Consider the following 26520-nt stretch of genomic DNA (forward strand, 5'->3'; position numbering starts at 1 on the left):
TCCTTCTTTGTCTCTTGTAACAGTCTTAATTTAAAGTCTATTTTGTCTGATATGAGTACTGCTACTCCAGCTTTCTTTTGATTTCCATTTGCATGGAATACCTTTTTCCATCCCCTCGCTTTCAGTCTGTATGTGTCTCTAGATCTGAAGTGGGTCTCTCGTAGACAGCATATATACAGGTCTTATTTTTGTATCCATTCAGCCTATCTGTCTTTTGGTTGGAGCATTTAATCCATGTACATATCTATATGTATGTTCTTATTGCCATTTTATTAATTGTTTTGGATTTGTTTTTGCAGGTCTTTTTCCTTCCCTTCCTCTTTCGTTCTCTCCTCTTGTATTTTGACGACTATCTTTAGTGTTGTGTTTGGATTCTGTTTACTTATTTGTGTGTATATCTATTAATACATTTTTGGTTTACCATTACCATGAGGTTTTGATATATGTATGTTTTGATATTTGTCTGTGTATATATATGATAGTTTTAAGTTGCTGGTCTTTTCATTTCAAATGCATTTCAAGATTCTGCATTTGTACTCTCATCCTCTCACAATCATTGGTTTAGATAATCATATTTGTGTGTGGATGATTTCCTACATTTACTGTATGTTTGCCTTTACTGGTGAGCTTTCCCATCTTGTAATTTTCTTGTACCTAGTTGTGGCCTTTTCTTTTCCACCTAAGGAAGTTCCTTTAGCATTTGTTGTAAAGCTGGTTTGGTGGTGCTGAATTCTTTTAGCTTTTGCTTGTCTGTAAAGCTTTTGATTTCTCCATCAAATCTGAATGGGAGCCTTTCTGGGTAGAGTATTCTTGGTTGCAGGTTTTCCCCTTTCATCACTTTAAATATATCATGCCACTCCCTTCTGGCCTGCAGAGTTTCTTCTAAAAAATAAGCTGATAACCTTATGAGGATTCTCTTGTATATTATTTGTTGTTTTTCCCTTGTTGATTTTAATATATTCTCTTTATTTTTAATTTTTGTCAATTTGATTACTATGTGTCTTGGTGTGTTCCTCCTTGTGTCGATCCTGTATGGGACTCTCTGTGCTTCCTGGACTTCGGTGATTGTTTCCTTTTCCATGTTAGGGACGTTTTCAGCTATTATCTTTTCACATATCTTCTCAGGCTCTTTCTCTTATTCTTCTGGGACCCCTATAATGTGAATGTTGGTGTGTTTGATATTGTCCCAAAGGTCTCTCAGACTGTGCTTTTTTCTTTTTATTCTTTTTTCTTTATTTTATCCCATGACAGTGATTTCCACCACTCTGTCTTCCAGGTCACTTATCCGTTCTTCTGCCTCATTCATTCTGCTATTGATTCCTTCTTGTGTTTTTCATTTCAGTTATTGTATTCTTCAACTCTGTTTGGTTGTTCTTTATTTTTTCTAACTCTTTGTTAAAAACTTCTTGTAACTTCTTGCTCTGTGTGCATCCATTCTTTTCCTGAGTTCTTGGGTCATCTTTACAATCATTACTCTGAATGCTTTCTCAGGTATATAGCCTATCTCCACATCACTTAGTTATCCTTCTGGGGTTTTATCTTGTTCCTTCATTTGGAACTTATTCCTCTGCCATCTCATTTTGTCTAAACTTCTATTTGTATTTTTATATGTGTGGAAGGTTAGTTACATTTCTTGACCTTGGAGAAGTGGCCTCCGCTGTAGGGGATGTCCTATGTGTCCCAGCAGTCAACTTCCCTCTCATCACCCAGTGTCTGGGCACCAGCTGGTCCCAGGGTAGGGTATTTGTAGACTTAGCGCCGCAGGCTGTGGGACTGTATATTTCTTGCTTCTGGTGTCTGCCCCCTGGTGGGTGAGGCTGGTTTAGAGGCTTGTGCAGGCTTCCTGGTGGGAGGAGAAAATGGTGCCTTCTCTTATTATGCAAATGGAATGAGGAAATGGCTTGAATTGCAGCATGAAGAGTTTAGGTGTGCTTTCAGGAAGAATTATTAAATACTGAATGGGTTCCAGGCAAGTGGTGGAATGGCTCCATTAGAATTTGTTGTTGGGCTGGAAAGTGGCTTCCTTTCTGGTCTATAGATTTGCCTAAGATGGCCTGTGTCTTAGCCTCCACCCGTAGGTGTACTGATATTGAGATGATCTTAGCTCAGGTCCCTCCTGCCACAACAGGGAGGCCACTCACAGCCCCAAACCGCCCTCCCGTATGCCCTCAAAAGGGATGGAAAGAATGAAGGATCACCTCTGAACACTGGTTTCTCTTTAATTTACTGAGTTTATTTTTTCTGCCCCTCCCTGGAGTTTCTTCAGCTTGGCTTCCTCTGCTGTGGGCACTTTGACCAAATCTCTATGTCTGAACACCAGCTTCGTGCCCCCCCACCCCCACCCCGCTGGTGCAGAGGAGGCTCCTCTGGGTGCTTCCTGTTCTAGGGGAGGCTGGGCAGGCATCTGGGCTCTTGCTCATGAGGGAACATGATTTTCAGTGTCCTGGACAGCCCTCTCTCTCTGTTCTTCAGAGAAGATTAGAAAATAACTTGTGACAAAGTGTCCTCTCCCAAAGGGAACTGGCAGTTCGGGGAAGACCCTCAGACAGGAGTTGAGATGTTTGTATTGATGGTGTGGTCTGAAGGGTTTTAACTGCTCTGTAAAATGCCAGCATGAATTGGGAAGACTTGAAGGGGATATTACTGTTTAGAATGGCCACAGGGAGGAAACCAAGCCCATAGCTGAGCAGGGAGGGGACAGATGAGGGGTGCAGGCCTTAGGGAATTAGAGGGGAGAGGAAAGAGGCAGCTTCCAGGGCACAGCACAGAGGTTTATGTCCAGGAGAGAAGTGCAAGGGCCAAAGGGATAAGAAAACAGATTCAGGCTCATTAGTGGAGAAGTGAGGCTGGTGCACAGGCTGGAAAGGGAGGGAACCAGAGGGAAAAAAATAGTAGAAGAGAGGCTTGGAATGGAAGTGGCAACCCAAGTCCTTAAAATGACTATTTTATCCTTGCAAACCTGCAACAACGGGAGAGGCTGAGGTGGCAGTGAGCTGGACAGCATGCCAAGGAATAATTGGGATGCCCAGGGCCCCCAGTGCCTGTGGAACAGCAACAATTCACTGTCCTGCATGTGAGTCATCCCTGGGCAGAGGGAGAGTCAGAGCAGAGAGCCCCATTCTGCAGGGAAAGAAAGATACAGGTCTGGGAGAACAGGGGAATGGGGGCTCAGCTTCTGGTGAGAGACCTGTCCCCCCCTGACCACAGAAGGAATCCAAAAAAGGTGAGGACCCTGACAGGAATCACCTTAGGCTCTGGGAGGGGGATGCTCCAGCTCAGGGCCGTCTCACACGGGCCAGCGGCTCCCTTCCGAGTCCGCCCAGTGTGTGTCCCTGTGAAGCCTCAGCCCCGCCAGGAGGCACTGTGGTCAGGGCTGCGCTGGGCCCACACTCCCCTCTCCCCAGCCTCTTTGGAGCGGGTCTGTGGAGCAAGCTGCAGGAGCCCTGGCTGCCCTCCAGCTCTGTGAGTCAGTCTTTCCCCAAAGCAGCAGCAGGCTCAGTTTTCCCAGGGTGCTGTTCAAGCATCTCAAGTCCCATGTCTGAGTGTCACATCTGCCCTGTGTCATTGCTTATTAGGGAAGGAGGCTGGAGGGCTTCTAAGAAGACAGCACGCCCCCCCCCTCCTTAGGCCACGAGCTTCCCGGGAATAACAGCAGTGAACTGTTAAAGTAAGCACCAGAGGGAAGTGCTTTCTTTACGTGTGCTGTGTAATGTAATATACTACGTGAATCTCCAGAAGTAGGAACTATTTTCAATCCCCACTTTTTAGACGAAGCAATAGCTAAATGACTTGCCTAAGATAGTAAGTGGGCTGGGAGTCAGAGCTAGGCAGTCAGATCCCACCCACACCAAACTGAATCCATGCAAAGCTTCTAGAGAGAGAGTTTGCCTCATTTCTTGTTTTCTCACTAACATCCAATGTTTCTGTCGTTCTCTCTCCCATACACACGCAGCCTGATGTATAAAGAAGCTCTGCAACCCCATCCCCCGTTTACTTCCCATCTATGAAATCTCATACATTAATTCTTTTTAGCGGATTAGACCAATTCGCTGACTTGCTGGAGGCTTGGATGTCAGATGTTATATAAACGAGGATCATCAGAAGTAGACATCTGGGGGCAAGGTATTATTTAGAATGCTTCTCCCATTTAGAATGCTTCTCCCATTTAGAATGCTTCTCCCATTTAGAATGCTTCTCTCCCATTTTGAAACTGGTGCCCTGGTATTGGGCTGGCCAAAAAGTTCGTTCGCGTTTTTCCATGAGCTGGTATGACAAGCCCGAACGAACTTTTTGGCCAGCCCATCTTTTTTTTTTTTTAAAAAACGGCTGGAGCAATCTAGAAACAGTTTAAATCATTTACTTTTCTTCTTTTCTCAACTTGACTTACCAGTACCCTTTGTGTGGGAGATTGTGACTACAGCACAAAATGTTGCTCTGAGTTGAGACAATCGTAGGAATAAAAATGATTTCTTTTGAGGAAACTGTGACGAAGTACTCGATACTGATCACTGGTGTTTGCTCCTTTAACTCCTCATTCAGTTGGTGCTTTTCACCCACCCCACGGGTTCATCATGCATCCTAGGTGGGAGTTAACTCGCAATGCCATCCTGGTCCTTACGGCCCCGTTTCCCCATCCGCAAGATGAAATGATGCTCAGGGTATCAGGCAGCAGTTCTCCGACCAGCAGCAGATCTCTCCTTGGAGACTTGACAGAACCAACCAGATGCACATGTAACCAAGGTAGCCTGTGGAAATTCACATGTAGCTTTTGGAAATTCACATGGTTGGAAGGCTGGGGATAGAGCCAACAGACCCCAGGCATCCTGTCCAGCTCCAGCAGGCTGTAGAGGAGCATCTGTCAGGAAAGCGCAGTCCACTGTGACACCCACATAGCAGGGTTTGGTCATTCAGAGCCCTGCACTTGACCTTTGGCAACTGACGTAACTGCTCTGGGCCTCAGCCCCGGGATCTGTAATACAAGGGCGAGGACTACATGATTTGTAAGATTCATTCCAACTCTTAAGAAAATGTTAAATACCTCAAACTGTTAAATAAGTGAATTGCCTCCACACAGTTTTCTGGGTAGAGATGTTGAAAAACCACACCAAGTGGTGGTTTTCTAATTCAGAGTCTTAAATTAACTAAATTTGTCTGGCTTCTATTTGAATCTCACAGTTTATGTGTAAACACTTTAAATTTCCTAGATTTTTAAAAATTTGACATACAACTACGTCTGTAAAGTAGCTCCTAGTTTAAAGTAGGGACCACATTAGAAGCATGTAAATTGGTGGTGACCGCACGTTAGAAATAAATTCTATAAGGCTAATTCTAAACAAAATTAAATTACTCCTGTTTTTTCTCCTCCTTTGAGCACCTCTCTTTCTTCAACCCTTCCTTTGCTCTGTGCAGCCCCCATCTCAAGTCCTCACTGCCATCTCCTCCAAACACTTTTCGGAGAATGTGGGAAGATGAACAAAGCCATGCACCCTAGTGAGAAGACAGAACTCCTTTGTGCGGGGACGGAAATGCTCGTCTACTCCAGGTGCCCTCCTACATTTCCCCACCTCCCCTGCATTTAGATTGGGGCCATAGACTGGCCAACGGACTGTGAATGGAAGTGATGTGGTCCCTTTCGTCTAATGCAGTTGTGAGTTCTCGCTACCATCACTGGGAGTTGAAAGAAAAATCTGAGATGGTGGAGTTGCAAGATGGAAGCTGCCTGGACCCTTGGAGCCGCTAAGGAGAGCTGCCCGATTTGCAATACCTAGCTCAGTTTCCAACGTGTCATATCTTAAGTTACTGAGATTTCATGGTTTGTTACTTTAGCCTAGGCTAAATCCCTTCCAGAATTATTTCATTCTAACAGAGATCCTAGGGGAAACGGTAACTCAAAACATGACAGAAATAACTTTTCATAGTGGAACTGTGGATACAGGTCGTCACTGGTGCCATTGCGGCAGCCCTGTAGAAAAAGACGGTTGACATCGGGGAAACTTCTCGATACCACTAAAACTGGGACACGGGGCAATACCGTATGCCTCTAATGGTCCTGTGCTGCATGGCAAATTTGAAAAGGCTCCAAAGAAGGAAATTTTAAGACATTATTCCTTCAGGCAAAATCTCACCAAGCTGCTTCTACAGGGAGGCAAAACAAGGGAACCCATTTTCTCAGATGATCTTGAAAACATAGTCACCTAGTGCCAGACATAGAAATCCCTTTTTTTCCTGCCCATATTATCGATTATTAAAACACCTACTTGGCTTTCTCCACTATCCCACAAGGACCCAGAAAACTTGATAATTTGGATCCATTTAAGAATCCCTTTTTATTTTTGGAAACAATGTGATGGAATGACAACATGCATCTGTTGAATGAAGCTGCCTTTTGGGAAGACCTTGTTTCCTTCCTCCACAGAGGCCCTCCCGGCTTCCGGAGCACCATGGACGGTTTCAAGAATTGTGCAGATGGTAGCAATTGGAGACTCAGGAAAGGCTGTCAAAAAGAAGGCAAAGTACTGCCTTGGATCCCAACTCTAAGTTTGATTTTATACAAGGTGTCCCCAGCCAAACTGCTCCTAAGAATGCTGTCCAGCAAGGCATCACATCTGATGGCAGTCTCCTAAGACGTCATTCTTTCCCCTAAATGCGCATGACACTTACCAGTGGAGAGGGTCCCTCCTAACTGTGCCACTGGCTTTCCCTCTGCTCCCTCCAACTGAACCAGCATGGGCTTCCAAAATGCTCCTTGACATACCTGGAACCCAGATCCACCAGATTAATACTCCAGATACAATCCCTTTGGGTCTGGCCGCACATGCCAACCAAGTCCCAAGCCAGTTTATTAATTTGACCAAAAGGTAAACAGATGATGGAGATGCAGAAAGACAAGCATATGCGAGCAGCTAAAAGTATTAACCCGGCTGTCCACCAGGAAACAAATTTAAGACATTTAAAGTGGCATTAAATAAATGAGGCTATGTTTTATCTACTTGTAACTTCCATTGTCTTTTTTAAAAAAGGAAAAAAATATATATATATTTTACATTGCAGTATATAAATCTAGACTCTACATATACAGTATAAATACACAAGGCGAGCACATGGGCACAACACGTATGTCTTGGTAGCCGCGCCCTAAACCAGGCCAAACCACCAGTTCTACATTTTCTTTTTGACCTTCCAACCAAGAAATTCAGGCTGAGGCTATGTTTCCTTCAGTCCCCATGACGTCTAGCACCCTGGCCATCCCTCCTCCACGCACAGAAGCACAAATCGAACCAGCCTCGCAAACACAGAAAAAAAGTGCTTTTCAACTAGTTGAAACCACTCGGTCTTTACAATGCAGTCTGATCTAGAAAGACCTAAAGGAAATCTGAGGCCTTCCTGGCTCATTCTCGTTCTTTGGTCCACCACCACAAATCTCTAGCCTTTCCCTGGTGTTTCTTGCAGATTTCATATGGCTATTTATGTAACATAAATCACACATAACCTTTGGGAGCTGTCTTACAGGATAGGAAAAAAAAAAAGCTCCACATTACAATCTGCACTTCATATCTGGGTTCATTCTTTATTTTTGGAATAAAAACTGGTATTTTGAGAATTTTCTTCTTAAAAAGGACAACATACTGAAAGTGCTTCTTAAACGTGTCAGTATCCCACGTATGGCTTTGTAGTTCAAACCCCAGCCACAGCTCAGATTTGGAAGGGAGAGGATGATGGTGGTACTGGAGACAAAAGTGTCACTAACAGTGATACTGTGATACCAAGTGTGGAAACCTGAAAAAAAAAAAAAAGTTATTGATTCCATCTGGAAGAATGTACCTCTTTAGAAACGAGTTGGATAATATACGGAGCCCCATTTCTTTCCCCATGACTAGGCACAGGAAGGCTATAAAAGTTAATAAGTAAAACAGGACACTGCTCTCAGCAGTGAACATCTTCCGAGGGGCTAATCACAGAGCAATCGCTGTTCAGAAATCGTTCACAGGCTCAAAACCATCAGTTATAGTCAATCGCAGTAGGAATTTCTACACCTGAGGAACAAATTGCACGTAATATAGAGGTACTGCGATCCAGATGGCAAAAGACTGCAGACATGTAGTTTCACATGCAAAAGGCAATCAGAAAAAAACAATGAAGTAGTGGCATTCCGAGACAGATCAGAGTCCACATGAGTCATCATCCTTTTGTGCTTTCCTTTCTGGCTGATAAGTTACCAAAGAACATGGCTGGATGTGCAAGAATGATTGTGATATGTTCTTTAGGGGGGGGAAACAAACAATGAAGTTGCCAGAAATCAAAATGGGCTTGTGTTGCCTCCAGAGGTGTCACAACGGCTGGACCAGTGGCTCAGACAGTCCTCCAAAGCTGCTCCTAGCCCTCCCTGGGGTAGCAGAAATTGGCCGATGCAAGCAGAGGTCAAAGCCACTGGCTCATCCAAAGCCTTTCCGAGGTGGCCTTTCATTCAGCCTGTGGCAGTTCCCGCCTCTGCGGTTGTTCTTTTCTGGTGGCACTTGATTGAGAAAGTAATCCTCTCCCTTTATAAAAATAGTTTGGACTGCTTATAATACTGGCACAAAGGACACTCTGTATGTCTAGGGTTGATTCCGTTTACTTGGAAGGTATGAGACGAGGTTCTCAGTTCCTTCTAGTTCCCTGTAAAAAGTGACCTCGACTTCCCAGGCCATTGTGCAAATTTGTTTCTCCATAGTCCAGAATATCCCATAAGTCCCTCATATTTATATATATACACACACATACCAAATATGTGTACATACATATATATTTATAAATGTGGGTAATTTTGCATTTCGGTCTCAGGTCAAAGAGAATCATCCTTCTCGTGTCAAGTTCATCTCCGATCTCCCCACGACGCCTATCATAGTGCCTTGCACACCAGAGGTACTCCATAAATATCTGTCCACCTCACCAATGATCCTCTAACACTGGGTGGTAGCTGCAATCACCACGGCCTGTTCTCAGCCCCACCCTGCCTTTGGCAGGCAAGGGGCCACTGGTCTCTCCTTTCAGAGGGTGATTTTGCTGTGTCTGTTGCTCCAGCAGCCCCGTTTGGCTGTCCTGGGCAACGTCAGGCTGGTCCGGCTACGCAGTTTTACTTGCTCTTCCACAGAATTCTTTTTGCGTAAGATGAAGTCAAAGTTCACTTGGCTGTTCATGGCATAGAAGACATTTGCCGAGTCTGGGATCACGAGTTCTAAAGAAGATGAGGAAAGAGAAGGTAGTCAGCTCGTGTAGGTCAGCCCAGCACTAACCGTGGCAGGTGGAAATTCTGCTCAGACACACGGCTGGGACTATGGCCGTTTGTCCCTGGAATGGAAACGGAACCAGACAGTGACCACCACTCCCTCCCCGCAAATCGGTTCCAACAATTTCCCAATCCCAAGTTAAAAAACCTAAGTGCGAATCCAATCTTAGAAATTCAAGCCACGAACCAAATGCGCAAATGCAGGATGCTTTAGCTGGAAGGAAGTGCAGTAGGAAGCAGAGGCCTACAGGAGTTAAAAGACATTCCCAAGAGCACAGCTCATCAGGGGCAGAACTGGGACCCAAACCCGGGTTCCTAGCCTCCTGCAGGCCATTTTCCACTCCACTATGCAGTTTTTCACAGAGACTAAGCGAATCCAATAACACGGGGAAAAGGCAGAAAATCTACACCGTTTTCCAGAGCTTGGAAAATCAAAATATTTTTTAATTAATCCCAAATCAAACCAGTATGTTACACCATTTGAGGCCTTGCTTCCTTAAGAACTTGCATTTTAATATTAAAGGGCAACCAAATAAGACAGTATCTACCTCTTAAGGTTTAAACCATTGCCTACTGCAGTGACTCCCACCTATATAGATAGCTGCAATTTTTGAACAAGGATTATTCCAAGCATAATATGAAGTTATTGAGCAAAGTGATTTGAATTTATTTTTAAGAGAAGCTATATACTCTTTAGCACTCAGGGGTAATGGATAGCTTAAAAAACCAACAGGGAAAAAAAAGGTAAAACGTGCAAGTCTTGCTTTGCGGCAGTGGAGTGACGGAGGCAACCAGGAGAGGTGTCTGCCAGCAGAACTGGATTAAGTCGACCTTACGTTAACTTCGACCACTGAGATTCCACAGCACGACTGATGCAGTCAGGTTCTGCGTGACTCCGCTACATTTTGCACAAATGTTCTATAAAGGATAACTCCCTTAAAGTGTCCCCAGTCTCCTGCCCACACATTCCTGGGTCAGTAACAACCTACCTCACAGCTATATATCAACATATCTCCAATACGGTACACTTTCGGGTGCGTTATTTCCTGTCATAATCACCCATGATGCACAAGGAACCAGTAGGGTATTGTCGCCATTTAACTAATTAAGGACCAAGGCCCAGGGAGGTCAAGCAGCCCACCTGCCACCACACAGCTGGTGAAGCTGGGCCCCAGCTGCACTCCAGGACTCCTGGACCTTCACACCCACTGGCCTCACCTTGGCGTATTGGTTTGTGGACGACACGGTAAAACCCAAGAGACCACTTTTCAGGCTTGGACTTTTAACAGTAACTACATTAAAAGATGAAACTGAGAAAGGTTTGCCCCACGACCTAGGGCTCAGCTGGATGAAAGAAAACGTCCAAGAATTTTCTCAGAGGCTATAGTTTTTCATCGCTAAGAAAAGGTACGACTCCAACTTCGCCTACTCTCGTCGGGGCCTGAGATATAGCCCTGGGTGATTTGTTGGTCAAAGGGAGTATGAATAACTGCTCCCTTCCATCATCCCCGCCTTGTATAATTCTTCTTTTCCTTTCTAGGGGGAATGCTTGTTGGGGAACAGCCCTCCCTTGAGACACTTGCATTGGTCTGTGCTGGGTCTGTCACCAGACAGGGTTGGCCTCAGTCAACAGTACTGGCTGTTCCTTGTGCACTTGGAAAAGAGACTCAGTCTGCCTGAGTCTCCTTCTCAGATGTGACACGGCATAGAGGAGTTACCTACCAGCTCGCCTCCTACCCCTCAACAAATACAACCCCAATTCAGATTAGCAAATCGATACATGCAGGGGGATTATGTGCCTGGAGTTTTCATAAAAGGGATTTCTTCAACTAATGGACTCCTAGGCAAACTGGAGCATTTCATAATCACCAGTTCTTTGCCTCAGTAAGTGTGAGGTAAAGAACCTTCCAACCCTGGCGCTGGAAGCTTTTGCCACTTGAAGATCAATCATGAATAAAGATAACTGAAGGACAGACTCTCATAAGTGGTTAACTGAAACCATGAGAAATTATCGCAGGAACTGCGACCTTTCTGGACACACACTATTGGTTAATGGAGGTGCGTGGCTGTCTGCAAAGAGCCAACAGACCCCGTCCATCCCCCAACTCCTGACACAGGGAGGGACCTCCTCCTACAGGAAGGCTTGAGGAGAAGTTTACAGAGAACGGGCGGGAGGAACACTCAGCAAAACCGCAGAAAGCAACAAGGGTTGCTGGGGGACCAGCCTGAGACGCTTGATTCTACAAGCGAGGTGATGGCATATGGCTCCTGGCAACTCCGCCCTAGCGTGATTAAAAACCCTCACTTGGGCTTCCCTGGTGGCGCAGTGGTTGGGAGTCTGCCTGCCGATGCAGGGGACGTGGGTTCGTGCCCCGGTCTGGGAAGATCCCACATGCCGCAGAGCGGCTGGGCCCGTGAGCCATGGCCGCTGAGCCTGCGTGTCCGGAGCCTGTGCTCCGCAATGGGAGAGGCCACAACAGTGAGAGGCCCGCGTACCGAAAAAAACAACCACCCTCACTTGGTTCCATTTAAGAAAGACATTGTGTCCACTTCCCGTCTTCTCACACTGGGGCAATCTGCCTTGAGAAGGAACACGCGCCTACCTTTGTCCTCCGAGATGACCTGTACCAGCTCGTACCCCTCAGCTGGGTCCGAGTCCAGATTGTGCTTCAACATCGCCCTCTGGATCACGGCGGGAGTTTTATCCTGGCTCGTCAACTGGAAAGACAATGAAAGGGTGTGTAAAGCATTTAGCTTCATGTCTCCTGGAAGAGTTGTGCTGACCTTCTTATTCTTGCTGTCTTGTGCCTTCCTGGGAGAAATGGCCAGGTGGAATGAGAAAGGACCAAGAGCCAGCACTTCTAAGTTCCAGTCCTGGCTCCATCCTCAGATAACAGGTCATCTTTTCTCTCAGTCACCTGCTTTCTCAGAGCCACAGTGTCTTAACCCCATCAAAACAGAGAGACTGGGTGCCTTGCCAGTTCCAATGGAGGTTCCGGTGGAAGAATATATATGAGGGAATTGTGAAAAATGCACAGCGTTTGCAGTCCTGGGCCAAAATTATCCTCACCTGTTGAGCACTGGTTACAACCTGTGGGTCAGAGCGGCCACGGTTCTGTATGCTGACCATTTCAAAAAGCACAAGTGGCTCTACAACCCAGGAATCCCACCCCTAGGTATCTACCAAGAGAAATAAAAGCATTATGTCCACGAAAGGACTTGTACACAAACATTCATAGCAGATTTATTCGTAACAGCCCCAAAGTGGAATCAACCTGCATCTCCATCAACAGGAGAACAGGGGAGGATAAAGACAGTGTAGTGCGTTCACGATAAGAGCACGACTCAGCAGCTAGAGGGAGCTGAGAACTGAAACATGCAACAACGCGATGCATCTCACAAACATCATGGGTGAGCCAGAGAAAGCAGACGCAGAAGATGACACGCTGCAGGAGTCTGTTCTTTCAAAAACAGGCCAAATTAACCTGTGGGGTTAGAAAACTAGCTAACCTTATCTTCAACTAAGGTTAAAGCAGGATTGAAGGGGCATAAAGGAATTTTGGACGGGGCGGATAAAAAATGTTATTTATCTAGACTTGGGGTGGTGGTTATTTAACAGAAGTATACATATGTAACTATATGTATACATATATATGGTTATAGTTATAAAAACCCAAAGAACTGAACACTTCAGATCTATGTATGTAATTACATGTAAATTACGCTTCAATAAAAATGAGCTTCTGAGTGTTTAAAAATAATAAATCTAACATTTTTTAAAGTGCAAGTTAAGCCTCCTCTCACCCCAATTCTCCCCTTCATCTTTGCCCATCAGCCAACTATTCTCAGGGTGCTCAGAGCAACAGGAAAAGGGGGCTGACTTATGTACTATCCCTTGGGTGATTTCTTTAAATTTGAAAGAAAGCAAAATGAAACACACATTATTCTTACTTAAAAATAAAAGCTGTTCTCACCAAGAGGTAAGAGGAGAGAGACAGCCAAAAAAAAGAAGAGACGACGACGTAGTAGTCTGATTTTTTCCAAGAAACTCTTATTGTGAGCCCAAGGATGTCTGGGCCCACAGGCCTCCCTCCGATCTGGGGCAGCAGCTGTATTTGTGATTCAGTAAACAATATGCATTACAATGGGGTCCCTATAAGTGACAAAGACCGTGCTCAAGGGTCTGTTACCAAAACATCTGGCACCTCCTTACACAAGGGAGAAAGAGATGCATACAAAATTCTAAAGGGGAAAAATAATTTTTTTATAGTCTGAAGGAAGTACTCCTGCAGCTGGATCAAACTGGTCCAGGAGCATAAAAAGCCAGAGGAGAAAGGACACCAACTTGCGGGATGGTTGTTGGGCTAAGGTGGTTAATGTTAAGTTATCAGCTTTAAACCTACCTAAGGAGAAAACCAGGCTACGCTTATTTTACCTTAAACCTCCCCAGGTGTGTCCAAACAAGGATGGGCTGGCCGAGGGCTTTCCTTGAGGGTCTGTCACTTTGTACCATAAACGCTACTGCGGGGAAATGATGATCACAGACAATACTAACAGCTCAGCCGTGCAGCCTTACGCTGATATCCTGAACCAGCACTGGCCAGTAGATACATATAATTTGAGTCTCATCTGTAATTTAATTAATTAATTAATTTTATTTTATTTGTTTATTTTTTTAGATTTCTTTTTTTAATGTGGACCATTTTTAAAGTCTTTATTGAACTTGTTACAATATTGCTTCTGTTTTATGTTTTTGGTTTTTTTCTGGCCGCGAGGCACATGGGATCTCAGCTCCCCGACCAGGGATCGAACCCACACCCCCTGCGTTGGAAGGCAAAGTCTTAACCACTGGACCGCCAGGGAAGTCCCTCATCTGTGACTTTAAATACCTAGTAGCCACATTTAAATTTTTTTCAAAAGGGAAATTTTAATAGCTTACTTAACCCAATATGTCCAAAATATTGTATCAGCATAAAATCAATACAAAATTGTTAATAAGCTATTTTACGTTCTCATTATTGTTATTTTTTTGTACCAAGCCTTCAAATACCTGGTGTGTATTTCACGCTTACAGCATATCTCAATTTGGACTTTGCCCATTTCAAATGCTCGGCCACCACCTGTGGCTGGTGATTACGTTACTGAACGATGCTTGGGTGTCACCCTCATCCGCCTTAAATAGGAATGCGAAACACTCCCTGTGCCCTCCCCGGAGCTTAGTTTTCTAACGCCACAGGTTGGGCCTGCTTTTGAAAGATCAGACTCCGGCAGGATGCGGGGTATCTGATTTCTTTGGCTCAACGTGGTGTTTTAGAGACTCATCCACATCGCTGCGTGTTCAGTGCTCGGTTCCTTTCAGTTCAGAGACACCGTAGTTACACAGCTGGCACTTACTCCCCTGGTTGGCGTATGTGAGAGAAGCCATGTGAGTAAACCACCCTGAAAATACAATAATACCACTGATGACCTCGGCTGCCTGGTGGTGGCGCCCCTTCCTCTCGGACACTCCCTTATCACTCCTCCCTCACTACCACGTGGGTTCCGCCTCAGCCCTTCCTCACTCGCTGCACGACCGCATCCAGCCGGTGGAGCTGGACAACTCCCAGCGTTCGACCCCAGCACCACCAGCCTTGCACCAACCTGTGTTTCTCACCATCTACTAGGTGATGCCATTTGGATGTCCTGTGGTGACCTTGGATTAAGTGCACCCCAAACCCCCTGCTCCAGTAGTTACACTGCACTGGACGGGACCACCAACCATCCGGCTGCCTGGACAACCTTTCGTCCTCCCTCTTCCACTCCCCCAGAACAGTAAGCAAAAAGTTCATAACTAAATGGATGAATTCCATCATTCTAACTTAGAAAAATCTTGCAAAAATCTTGCAAAAATCCATACCATCTCCAGACCATCATTCAAACCCTTAACACGTCCTACATGGAATATAATGGCAGCTTCTAACTCGCTCCGCCACCTCCAATCTACTCCCCCTGCACTTCTGAATCAGGTCTCCACAATGCCTGCTTCTTCTCTAAAGAACAAATCTGATCGCCACCTAAAAGCCTGCGATAAGACTCTCCTGCAAGACTAACGCAAACTCCTTCATGAGGCCTGCAGGCCCTTTACAATGTGATCTGACCTCTATTAAAGTATTTAATACGTCTTGAAAAATGCTTTATGATCTCCTTTTTGATTATAAGTTCCTCAAAGACAGAAATGTCTCATTCATCTCCCTGTTCCCAAAGCCTGGTCCAATGACTAGTACACAACTAATGTTCAAGAAATATTTTGTTGATTCAGTGAATGCTTTAGTAAAGCTTTTCTTCAGATGTGAAAAGACAGTGTGACTCCTTATCACTTACATCATATTCAAAGCTGAGCTTATAAGCAGTCAGTGTGGCTCGAAGAAGGCAAGTCATGAAGATGCGGAGAGATGCGAGATTTACACTTTACTGTGGGGTTTTACTGCAAAGGAGAGTCTGCTTTTCAATACATGATACATCCTTTAAGATAAGGAGTCTATTCTTGTAATGAACACACAAGACCTTACACACCTAACGTTATTACCAGGAGAGGCTCTGTACGTATTCCAAAAAGACTGCCATTATTGAACACATTTTTGGGACTGTGCTCAGAAACAGAGTTTTTATAGGAAGCTCAAGAAGATGTCTTATTTATAAGCATAGCTCCTCGTGGACGCAAACTGTACGTCCAGCTTGATCACCCACTTTACTAAGTCTGAGTCCAAGTGACTAAAGGAGAAAACTTTGCCACCACCGAGGAGATTGCTAAGAATGCACAGCAATTCAGTGATAAACGCAGACACGTTAATCCCCAGGAAGACCTGCAAGGAGGCGTGCAGCAGTGGCATCTTCCCTGGGATGCATTTATGTAGTCATCCCAACCGAGAGTTTTGAAGAGGGTGATACTGACCCGGATGAATAAGGTTTAGCAACTTTTAAGACGTAAAAATTATATCCTATACGCACTGCTGATATGCAGATTTTTATGTATTATTAGTCTATATCCAGGGAGATTTCGGCATCGATGCATGTGGCACATACTCATTTTGTGTGAACGCACGTATATGTGCTGACACGGCACGTGAGCACTCGGGTGTCGGTCTGAGCGCCTTACCATGATGCTCTTGTACATGTTGCCATTGTTGTCCTCTATGCTGATGCGGATTATGCAGGTGTCTTCGTTCTGTTGGTTGTAAACGGGGGGCAGCACTGTCGAGGTAATGGATGTCACAGAGACAGAGCGCTTGTGGATTTTCGGGTTGTTGTTGCAGGGCGGAGGGGAGGAGAGGGGGTTCATCAAGGACGACATCCCTGAGGAAGCTGTGTCCATAGAGTGGATGGAGGAACATGAGGAAGAGGACTCGGAGAGCTGGAAGGGTAAACACAGCCCAGAAGGAAACAGAACTGTTAGGAACCCTGGCCAACAGTGTGCTTCCCAAGTTTCAAAGCAGAGGTCGAGGTTGAGACTAATAAACTTCCGTTATTTCCTCCACAGCAGCCCACAGCACACGTGTGTCTTATTTCTGGTGGAAGCACCCCCATGGCAGATGCCTGTCAGTGACTCAGTGCTCAGCCGAATCACTCTGCATCATGGGAGGCAAGGTGGTCCTCTCATTTCCAGAGCTTTTAGCTGCTCTGAAGGAGGGTAACCAGCAGGTGGCAGCAAATACCAGAAACTAGAGGCAATATGGGCTTGTGAAGGAACCCCGAAGCTCACCGGGCAGAAAGCCCAGTCCTACTGCCTCGAGCAGGAAGGACGCTTGACCTGCCCCCAGAGATCCTTTCTACTGTGATTCCGTTTCACCGTCAGGTTTTGGAGGAGAGAAATGGCTATATTTTTAGAAGTCTCTAAGATGAGGACCACAGATTATCCAGCTCTGCAGGGAACATGAGCCCTGGAAAGGCACCTGGAGATGGCCTGGCCCCAATCCCTCTCTACTGCTGAGGAACCTGAGGCCACAGCTGTTGACAGCACCGGCAGGCTGTGCTCTCAAGTTTCCCGACTTCCACGGCCAGGTTCGCAGAGCAAGGGTGCAGCAAGGGTGGAGTCGGTGAGAATGTGGTGACTGAACACAGCGCACCACTGCCCCAGGGATGCCCAGCACCGTGAGGCTGTGAGGTTTGTGATGAGCTTTCAGACATCTTATCTCATTTTGGTCTCCCAACTATCTTGTGAACAAAATTCAGAGCATTAGAAATATGAGGGAAACACGATTCAGAGAAAGAGAGTGACTTGCCCAAGGGAACACAGCCTATGAGAGGCTCCACCACTTAACCACATGTGCTTCCAGAACCATCTGTACACATTTTCATGTTGTATACCAAGGATAATTAAAGAATGAGGTACTAGAGTTAATGGGTTTTTCTGATTAATGACAGGGTTCTTATATGTGCAACACCAAATACCAAAGAAATAGGATGCCCCGAACTCATTAGGTGGTGGTCCAAAAAATACCATTAATTGAATCATTTGAAATATCAATTCTTTTTATAGAAAATTACAAATAATTTCTCAAAATGAGCTGAGCTAAATTATACCACATTAATCCAATAAAATAATCTGGAAGTCATTTAAAAAATAAATAACTTACTAATTTCTTTCGTACCCATCTACCTTCCCATGGAAACAAAGTACAGAAATTTAGCTTTCTGATTCTCTGGCTTCCAAGTAAAATGGAGTCTCCTCTATTTTATTTCCTATGACTTCCCTTTCCTGTGGCATAACTGTACCTTAAATAACCGTACATTCAATTCGACTGCATCATTAGTTTAATAGAGCCAGCAAGATGATGTGACAACTCTAGTAATGCAGGAGTCCAACTGAGGCTTTATCATAACATTGTTTAGTTACTTTTTTTTTTTCTTAGCTTCCCAAGTGAATCAACTTAGTGGCTCAATTTGAGGGCTAACTGGTGGTGGATAATTTTAACAGCCTGACTTTGCTTGCAGGTATACTACACAGTAGCCAAGAGGGTCCCCTTTCCAATTACTGGTTCAATTTTTTCCCCTTCCCTTTCCTCCACATAAATCCTTTTTGTTAGATTTTTTTCCATGATTTTAATGACATTTAAGATAAAGCCTTGAAGATGCCTGGGTTATACAGCACCATGAAACGGACCACCTCTTGAGCCCAAATTCTTACTGGGAATTTAAGTAGTGTGGAGCAAATGTGAAATAAATGTTTAGAAACCATGGTCAGGGGAATGAAGAAAAAGGAATGCAAATTACACTTTACTCAAAAGAGGGGCCTCACAGTGTGGCCAGTGGGAAAGGCAGGGTGGGCGGGGAGGGCTGCAGGACCTCAGGGTAGGGAGGAGCTGTGAAGGTCTCTGGGGCCAGCCAAGCACTGAGCAGAACTGAGGCCTTTCCAGTTAACATTCGGGGCTTCTGCAGCCCAGCAACTACTTGCGTCCAATTCAATTACTCATTTTTAAACCCACAGAAATTCGTGACTCTGAAAACCGTTCATCCAGAGAATTAAAATTCATGACTTGCGCAAGAGACTGAAGAGCCAGTGTGATAAGGGGGGAGACAAAAAGGATGCAGCAAGGGGTGTGCACAGGACACACGCAGGGCTTCTGCATAGCTTTAAAAGGGATGACCCGGACCTGTGTGCACGTCCACTGCATCAACAGATGCAAATGTGATTCTACCTCCTTCCTGGACAGGTAGAAATCCCACAAAGATGTGGGCAATAGCTTAGTTGTCACTGTTGTACAATGTCCATCATCAGAAATGGGGCCTAAAAAGCTTAAGAACCTGTCAAAAGGTGAATGATGGGGCCTCACTCCAGATTTTGACAAAGTCAATGCTGAGTGTCAAGTCACGGAGAATGATTCCATCCCTGATTAAGGAGATATGCCTGAGAGAACAGCCAGTCCCTGGGTGTTCGCAGAGCTTTCCTTCAATATTTGGAGCATTAAAGATGTGTCTCCAGATTTCAAAGCAAAAAGGTGAGAAATCCCGCTAGGGCAGCATCTGAGTCATCTCAGGTCTAATGAGCCCTTTCTGGATTGGCTATTTTGTGACAAGGTCACCTGAGGGTTCCCAGGTTGCTGCTGGTGCTTATAACGCAATGTGAAACAGCACACGCATCCCCTTGCAGAATGGCAGATACAAATGAAAGGAAGGAATTGTTACCAACACTCTACCTCACTGGCCTAAGCGTAAAGCCACTTACACAGCAAGTATGGCAGCCAAGATCCTCCCCAAATGGTGCAAGTCCTAGTCACATCAAAGTTGACATCTCTGACTCAAGCTCCTTGACCAACAGACTGAAGCAGGTGTGTAGAGAAGATGAAGGTGGATCTTTTGTTTCCTTTTCACTTATTTATGCAGCTATGGAGAACAAAAACTCTCTCTGGGAATTCCTTTATCACTTCTCATCACTTTCCCTTTTGGGGGACACAGTAGATTATACCCTTATTACCAATTCCTCAACCTCCCCTGCATCCGTGCCCTTTGCCCTGAGACTCCACAGTTCCTCCCATGAGAAGTGGCATGTAGTTCCCCACCTCATTCATTTATGTGGGATTTGGCCACATGATTTGCTTTGAACAACAAATTTTGGGAGACAGAACCCAACTGAAGCCTTGTTACGCACTTGCAGGACTGAGACTGCCCTCTTGCTTATCCAATGTAGTGCAATAAGAGCATGCCCTGGGTGGCTCATAACTCCAAAAATAACAAGAGGCAGGTAGAGCAGACCTGGACCAAACCCATGGCCTAGGGCCAAGCGCAATCCAACCTGCAGATGCAGGACAGAGGATAAATGGTTGCTGTTTGAGGTCTCTAAGTTTTGGAGTGGTTTGCCCTGCACCATTATTGTGGTAAAACCTTGGGTGAGACAAGGTATGACACCGAGAGACTGACACACCTTTGGCTCTTGACTTTTTGCTCCAAGAAAATTCTCCATCTTCTGAATAAAGTGTAGCTCATGTTACAAGTCACAGTCCTTCAGTTGCCTCTGGATGTGGGAATGGAACAATATTTCAAAGCCTCAATGAATGTCGCTTCTAGACATGTTTCTATAAGGAATGAGTCCCCAGATTGAACTCTGCTTTTAACACCTCTTAAAAACATGACTTGCAAAATGCTGTAGAGTGATCAACTGGAAAACAGACACCCCTCGTGTGGCAAACACTAGGTCAGGTGCCCGCATTAGGAATTACGGAAAAGGGTGAAGTATATACCTTTTTTTGAGCCTCATCAGGCGTGTCCATGGGAGTGATGGAGCCCTCCTCCGCCTCTGAGTGATTTGACTCACAGGATGACACACTGACAGAGTCCATGCTCTCACCAGAGCTCCCGCTGGCAGTGGACTTGGGCTGTTCTTTGGTGGGAGTGCTACTGGTGATAATGTCCGACCCCAGAAACAGTCTGCAGAAAACATAATGCCAGGCATTCAGGCTCTTACAAATCTGGAATCCATGATTAAGCAAATATTTTTGTGTTAACTGAATCCTCGATGTTTTCTCAGTCTTGTGTACCCTGTCATTATTATTTTAGGGAAACACTTGCTACAAAGTTTCTAACAGATCACAGTAAACATCTTGTCCCAATAGATTATTCCCAACCTCAAAGAACACACAGATTGCTTAGCTGAATGAAAGGCCATGTTAATCTGAGGTCTTTCTGGGTCAATGGTTCTCCATTTTTTGAGAGTTCTGTACCACTTTGGCAGGGTCAAATTGTGGCCACACCCCTATCACTTCCCACCATAAAATAAAATCCAGGAGGCAGAAGAAGGAGGCCGGCACTGTGCTGGACAAGAAACCAAGAAGGAAGACTTCTTTTCTAACAATCTAGTGAACTAAAATAACCTAAACTCCTTCACTATAAAACAACTAGATGAGAAACATTAAAACTTCTTTTTAAAGTTGGGCTTGCAAGACAGTAAGAAAAGTCCCTGCAGGCCAGAGATGAAAAGTGCACTGAAAACCAGAACATGCAAACTAATTCTGCTCTGGATGGGGAGTGGAGGTACCAACCCTGGCGAACTAGGCACATGGGTTTCAACACGTACGCAGGGTCCAAAGATGAGGGCTTCTGTCTATGTAAGGTGGGCAGTGAGTACTGACATCCTTTACAAAGAGCCAGGATCCTCAGAGGGCTGTACCCTTAGTAAAAAGATGGGCTAAAAGAAAAATCTTCCTACTGACATAGGAAGACAGCAGTGAAACTTACCTGTTGGCCTGAGCTTGGGTAGGAGAAAAATGTCTCCCCTGATCATGTGTGATTTTAGCCAGCACCTCACTCAGATCTGCTATTACTTAGCTGATCTAGGAACTAGGAACTCTCAGGCCAGTGATCCTTCTGAAGAAACTAGCATTTAAAAAGCAACAGCAACAACAACAAACTTCCTGGAGGAGTACACCTTCAACACAGGCTGCAGAGAATTCCCTGATAAAGATGAGCTCACTATACAAAGTTACAAAATACACACAAGGAAATAACCCACCCAAAGAGAGAGTCAACCGGCATAACAAAACAGCAAATCTAGGCTCCTGAGAACTTTAGATTACAAGAACTGTCAGAAAAAAAGTAATAATTGATTCATTCATTCATTCAACAAATATCTGAGTATCTACCATGAGCCAAGTTATAAAACAAGTATGTTGAAAAACATTAAAGACGTACAAGAAAAAACTGAAAATGGGAGTTAAGAGTGAGACGCTCTGAAGAAAGGACAGGAAGATAATTTGCAAAAACAATTTCACTTCTAGAGTGAAAAAGGTAGTGACTTAAATCTAAAAACTCGGTGGAAGGATTAAATAAATGTGGAAGAGAAAAATTGTGAACTAGATGATAGTTCTGAAGAAAATCCTCAGAGACCAGCATCAAAATATAAAGGCATGAATAATAAGAGAGGGTAAAAGACACAGAGAATGGAATAAGAAATGCCTGCATGTACGTAGGGAGAATTCCAAAAGAAGACAAATGAGAGAATGGAAAAGGGACCACATCTGAAGAGACAGTGGCTGAGGAGATTCCAGAACTAATGAACCACATGAATCCTCACATCCAGGAACCACATCTTGAATAGGATAAATAAGACTAAATCCCCACTTAACCTGCACAGTGGTATATCAAAGACAAAAGAAGTTCTTAAAAGCAACAGGGCAGGGGGCATAATGCAAAGGAACAGAATTCAACAGACATCTCAAAAGCAAAAACAGAAGTCAGAAGACATGGAATAATATCTTCAAAGTGCTGAGTGAAAATAACAGTAATCCTTGAACTCCATACCCATCTAATATAATTCCAAGAGTGAGGGCAAAATAAAGACTTTCTCAGACAATGACTGTTTACCATTAACAGACAGCAAGGAAGGAAGTTGTAAGATGCAAGAAGGAATGGCACGTAAAGAAACTAGCAGACAGACCCAAACCCAAACAAGCACTGGCTATATAAAATAACAGAAACAATGAAGATGGGTTTGGTTTTTTTTTATTAAATAATTTTGGGAATCACAAGCTCAAATTCCAAGACCTAAAGCATATCTTTGTTCTGTCTCATCTCCACCCCACCATCTCTTGCCCCATTTTCCATGTCACCTCCTTTCTTGGACCTCCAAGCACTACTGGGGCTTTGGGAAAAAAGCTAAACTGACCACAATTCACAGAAGAGAAAATAATGCTACTGTCTTACTTCTCCATGAATTACAAGGTAGACCTTGGAAGGCTGTGAATTAGTGGTCCTTAGCCCGTTAACTGAGAGTCTCTAACTTAGAACTAAATTGTTCAAAGACTAAAGGTTCTTCCATTGGTACAATCCCATGAGGTCATTCTGCTTTGCAAAGATTAATTCTAGCACAACATTAAGCGTCTCTGACCTTCAAATGAGGCACCTCTCCCCCTAAGGCTCCAAAATTCCCTCCGATCTCTTTGGATGATGGGTGATTAAATGTGGGGAGAGGAAAAAATACATTTTCAACACTTGTAAAAAATGCTAAGATCATAAAATTTTTTGAAAATGAATGTTATACAAACACCTTTATATGTACAAGGAATAAGATGGGGGACATGTGACCTGTGCTATTCCTAATCAATGTTCAAACTCAACTGCAGATACCAAGGGTTAAACTCAAGCATATGGGCAAGATTTCACTAACGAGAGAGATGTATGGAGTGTCCACCACACTTTGTGCAGGACTCTGCACCCTGACAGTACTGCCTCTCCTGGATTTCACATGAATATCCTCACAAAGGCTGCACGCTGCCAGAGTGGGTGCTGGGAGAGGACCCCGAGCTGCTAGAGCACCCAGCACAGTAAATACAGATACTCGGAGTCAAGGGAAGCAGTTATATAAAAATGAGCATGCAGTGGCCGCTTCCAGGCACAGGGTCTAATTAGACTGACATCAGTCTTCCTTTCCTTCCTTCCTCCTGAGCCTTTCTCTCCTCCTACTTTTCTTACTTCCCTCCCTCATCTTCTCCCCTCCTCCACTTCTTACTTCCCATTCCATCTTTCCTTCCCCTCTTCCTTCAGAAAGTATTTCTCCACTAGGAAGACGGTAAAAGAGTTATGACCTTGACTCTAGAGCTAAATCTTGCATTTGAGCCCAGATCCTACAATAACCAGCATACTACTTACCTTGTCTGTGCCTTACTTTCCTGGTTTATAAAGTTGGTATAATAGCAGGACCTACTAGGTTATTTTGCGGATTGGACGAGAAATACATGTATTGTTTTCTCAGAACAGTGTTGGCACACGGCTCAATGTATTCATTCAATAAATATCTATTAACCGTCTATGTGTCGGGCACCAGTCTAGGTTCCGGGGTTAGCAATGAATAAAAAACAGACATAAATGCCCGTCTTCATAGGGTTTGCATTCTAGATAATAAACAGACACATACAACATAGAGCACATCAGCCAGAGGGAAACGCAATGGAGAAATCCAAAGCAGCTGAGGGTGAGACAGTGTGCCACGGGTAGGCAACGTGGACAGGCTGTACTATTAAATAAGGTGGTCAGGGAAGGCTCATGAGAAGGTGACAAAGATCTGGGGGAAGTGAGGGAGTGAGCCATTTGGCTACCTGGGGAACAGTGCTCTAAGCAGAAGAAACAGCAAATAAAAATGAGTGTGACTTGTGTGCTCAGGGTGGCCTGGGGGGCCGGGGTTCACGGAGTAGAGTGAGAGGGAAAGGTGAGACGACAGACGGGGATGGGACGGGCAGATGGGGTTCAGTTGGTACTGCAGGTCTTGAAGGGTCTTGAGGGCCACTGTAAAGACTGGATTGTACTCAAAGGGAGACAAGGTGTTACGAAGTTAGCTACGCCTTGCACTGAGCTGGGCAAACAGCCATGGGTATGATTCACAAGGCTCCTGCTCTCAGGTGGCTTACATTCCAATGAAGGTGACAGCCGGTATGATTGGGACTGACTGGGCAGACGGCAACATTAGACAGGATGCTCTCTCGGGAGGTAATGGTTCTGCCGACATCTGAAAGGAGCGAGCCCCAGAGAGAGCACACGCCAGGCCACAGGGACATCTAGTGCAAACACCTGGTGCATCTAGCGCAGAACGAGCCTGGTGTGGTTGAAGGATGGCTGGGAGACAGGTAAGCCTGGATCCTGGTGAACAAGGGGGTGTGTCGGACAAGAGGAAGCTGGTAAGAAGAGTAGGGGAAAATCACGCTGCACCTAGTGAAACAGGATAAGGAGTTCAGGGCTACCTTAAAATAAGACCATCAGAAGTTGTAAAGTAAGGAAGTGATGTAATCTGGTGTACATTTTAACACATGACCAGACTACTGGGTGGAGAACAGATTGCTGGAGCAAGGGTGGGGCCGGAAGCCAGTACTGATGTTGCTGGAGTGCTGCAGGCAGGAGATGATGGTGGTTCAGACCAGAGGGAACACTGGGGAAGAATGAGTGGATTTAGAAAACCTATTGAATTCATGACAGAAAGATAAACTATTTAAACTATTCAGTGAGTGAACTGGCTCAGGGGAACTCTGTTGGATATCCTTCCCCTCCCGACTCAGACGGGACCCCCCCGGGACCCCAGGGTGGCACTCACAGGCTGAGCCTCTTCACCATGCTCTTCCGAGGCTTGGGAGAGGTGGCACTGGCATCGGCCGCCGCTTCGATCTCACAGGAGAGCGCGTAGCTGGGGGAGAGAGGGGAGCTCGTGAGGGCAGAGCTAGGGAGGTGAACAGATTTAAATCCACATGATTTACTGGCTTCCTTTTAGACATAGGCTCTGAGTATTCAAAGTAAAGATACGTACCATGCTGTTCTATGGCGAATGTCAGAGGGTACTGACTTAATGACCAGATTGTACAAATTGGCACATCCCTCCTCAAAGCCCTACTGGTGTACAGAGTGAGGCTGTTTAGTTTTGCAGGCGTCAAACACATGACTTTGCCTGCTCTGGCAGCATCAAAAGCTGACTCCCTTCTGTTTCCCTGATTGTTCTCAACCCACTGCTGGGCCAGGGGAAGAATCATTTCTTCTCTCCCACCTCCCTCCCATTGCTCTGTGTGTGTGTGTGTGTGTGCTCGCGCGCCCCTGCACGTGCTCAACTTACTGTTTATCTAAGGGAAGTGAAAGAAGAGACATCTGTAAATGATCTAATCTTCAGTAAATAGACATAGGCAGTTATATTATTGATAAAAATATATAAATATGATTTCTAATTGACAAAACCTCCTAAATTAAAAATGCTCCAGATTCAGACGTCTATATGCCAGGCAGATATAACTTCCACAGGCACAAGAAGAATTTATATCTGCCTTGAAATGTCTTTTATGAAAGCTTGGAGCTCTAGCTAGGAGATGTACTTGATTCCCGGTAGGTGAGGAAGGCTAAGTGGTGAATATTAGCTTGGGAAGTTGCTTATTATGTGTACTTTTTTTAAACCTGAAGATGTATCCAGGTAGTTGGTCAAGCAGAAGTATTCATTGAGATGGGAATTATTCAAATATTAACTTAAGCCGTAGGGGTTTTATAAACAGCAAGAAAAAAATGGGATATGTTTAACAAGATTCCTTTAATCATTAGAAAGTCAATTCCACAGCTGATATTCTGAGTCTGAACTCTCTGATCCAAACCACCAGCCATGGTGTGTATGTTCCATACGTGAGAAGGATATCCACAGAGGCAGTTCACACACACTGATCATCAGACCAGAAAATGTAAAGAGAGGCAGCAACTGTTTTGTTTTCTACATAGCAAAGAAAAAGTCTCATTAACCGATGGGTACTCTGAATTAAAGGGTTTTTTTT

The 26520-nt window shown here is 44.8% G+C and overlaps 1 protein-coding gene across 1 annotated transcript in view; it reads right to left on the reverse strand.

The window, feature by feature from the left end:
- Positions 1–1358: 1358 nt before the first annotated feature.
- The window catches only part of RGL1 (ral guanine nucleotide dissociation stimulator like 1), a 141129-nt gene continuing 115967 nt past the window's right edge, over positions 1359–26520 (reverse strand). The window contains exons 13-17 of the mRNA XM_029226907.1: positions 25314–25403; positions 20479–20665; positions 16401–16655; positions 11869–11983; positions 1359–9214 (exon numbers count right to left, since the gene is read on the reverse strand). Of these exons, the coding sequence (XP_029082740.1) occupies positions 9027–9214; positions 11869–11983; positions 16401–16655; positions 20479–20665; positions 25314–25403 (835 nt within the window). The 3' untranslated portion in view covers positions 1359–9026. The remainder of the gene's footprint in view (positions 9215–11868; positions 11984–16400; positions 16656–20478; positions 20666–25313; positions 25404–26520) is intronic.

Source organism: Monodon monoceros, unplaced genomic scaffold (assembly GCF_005190385.1).
Source record: "Monodon monoceros isolate NGI ecotype Baffin Bay Population unplaced genomic scaffold, NGI_Narwhal_1 Super_Scaffold_18, whole genome shotgun sequence".
NCBI classification, from domain to species: Eukaryota; Metazoa; Chordata; class Mammalia; order Artiodactyla; family Monodontidae; genus Monodon; species Monodon monoceros.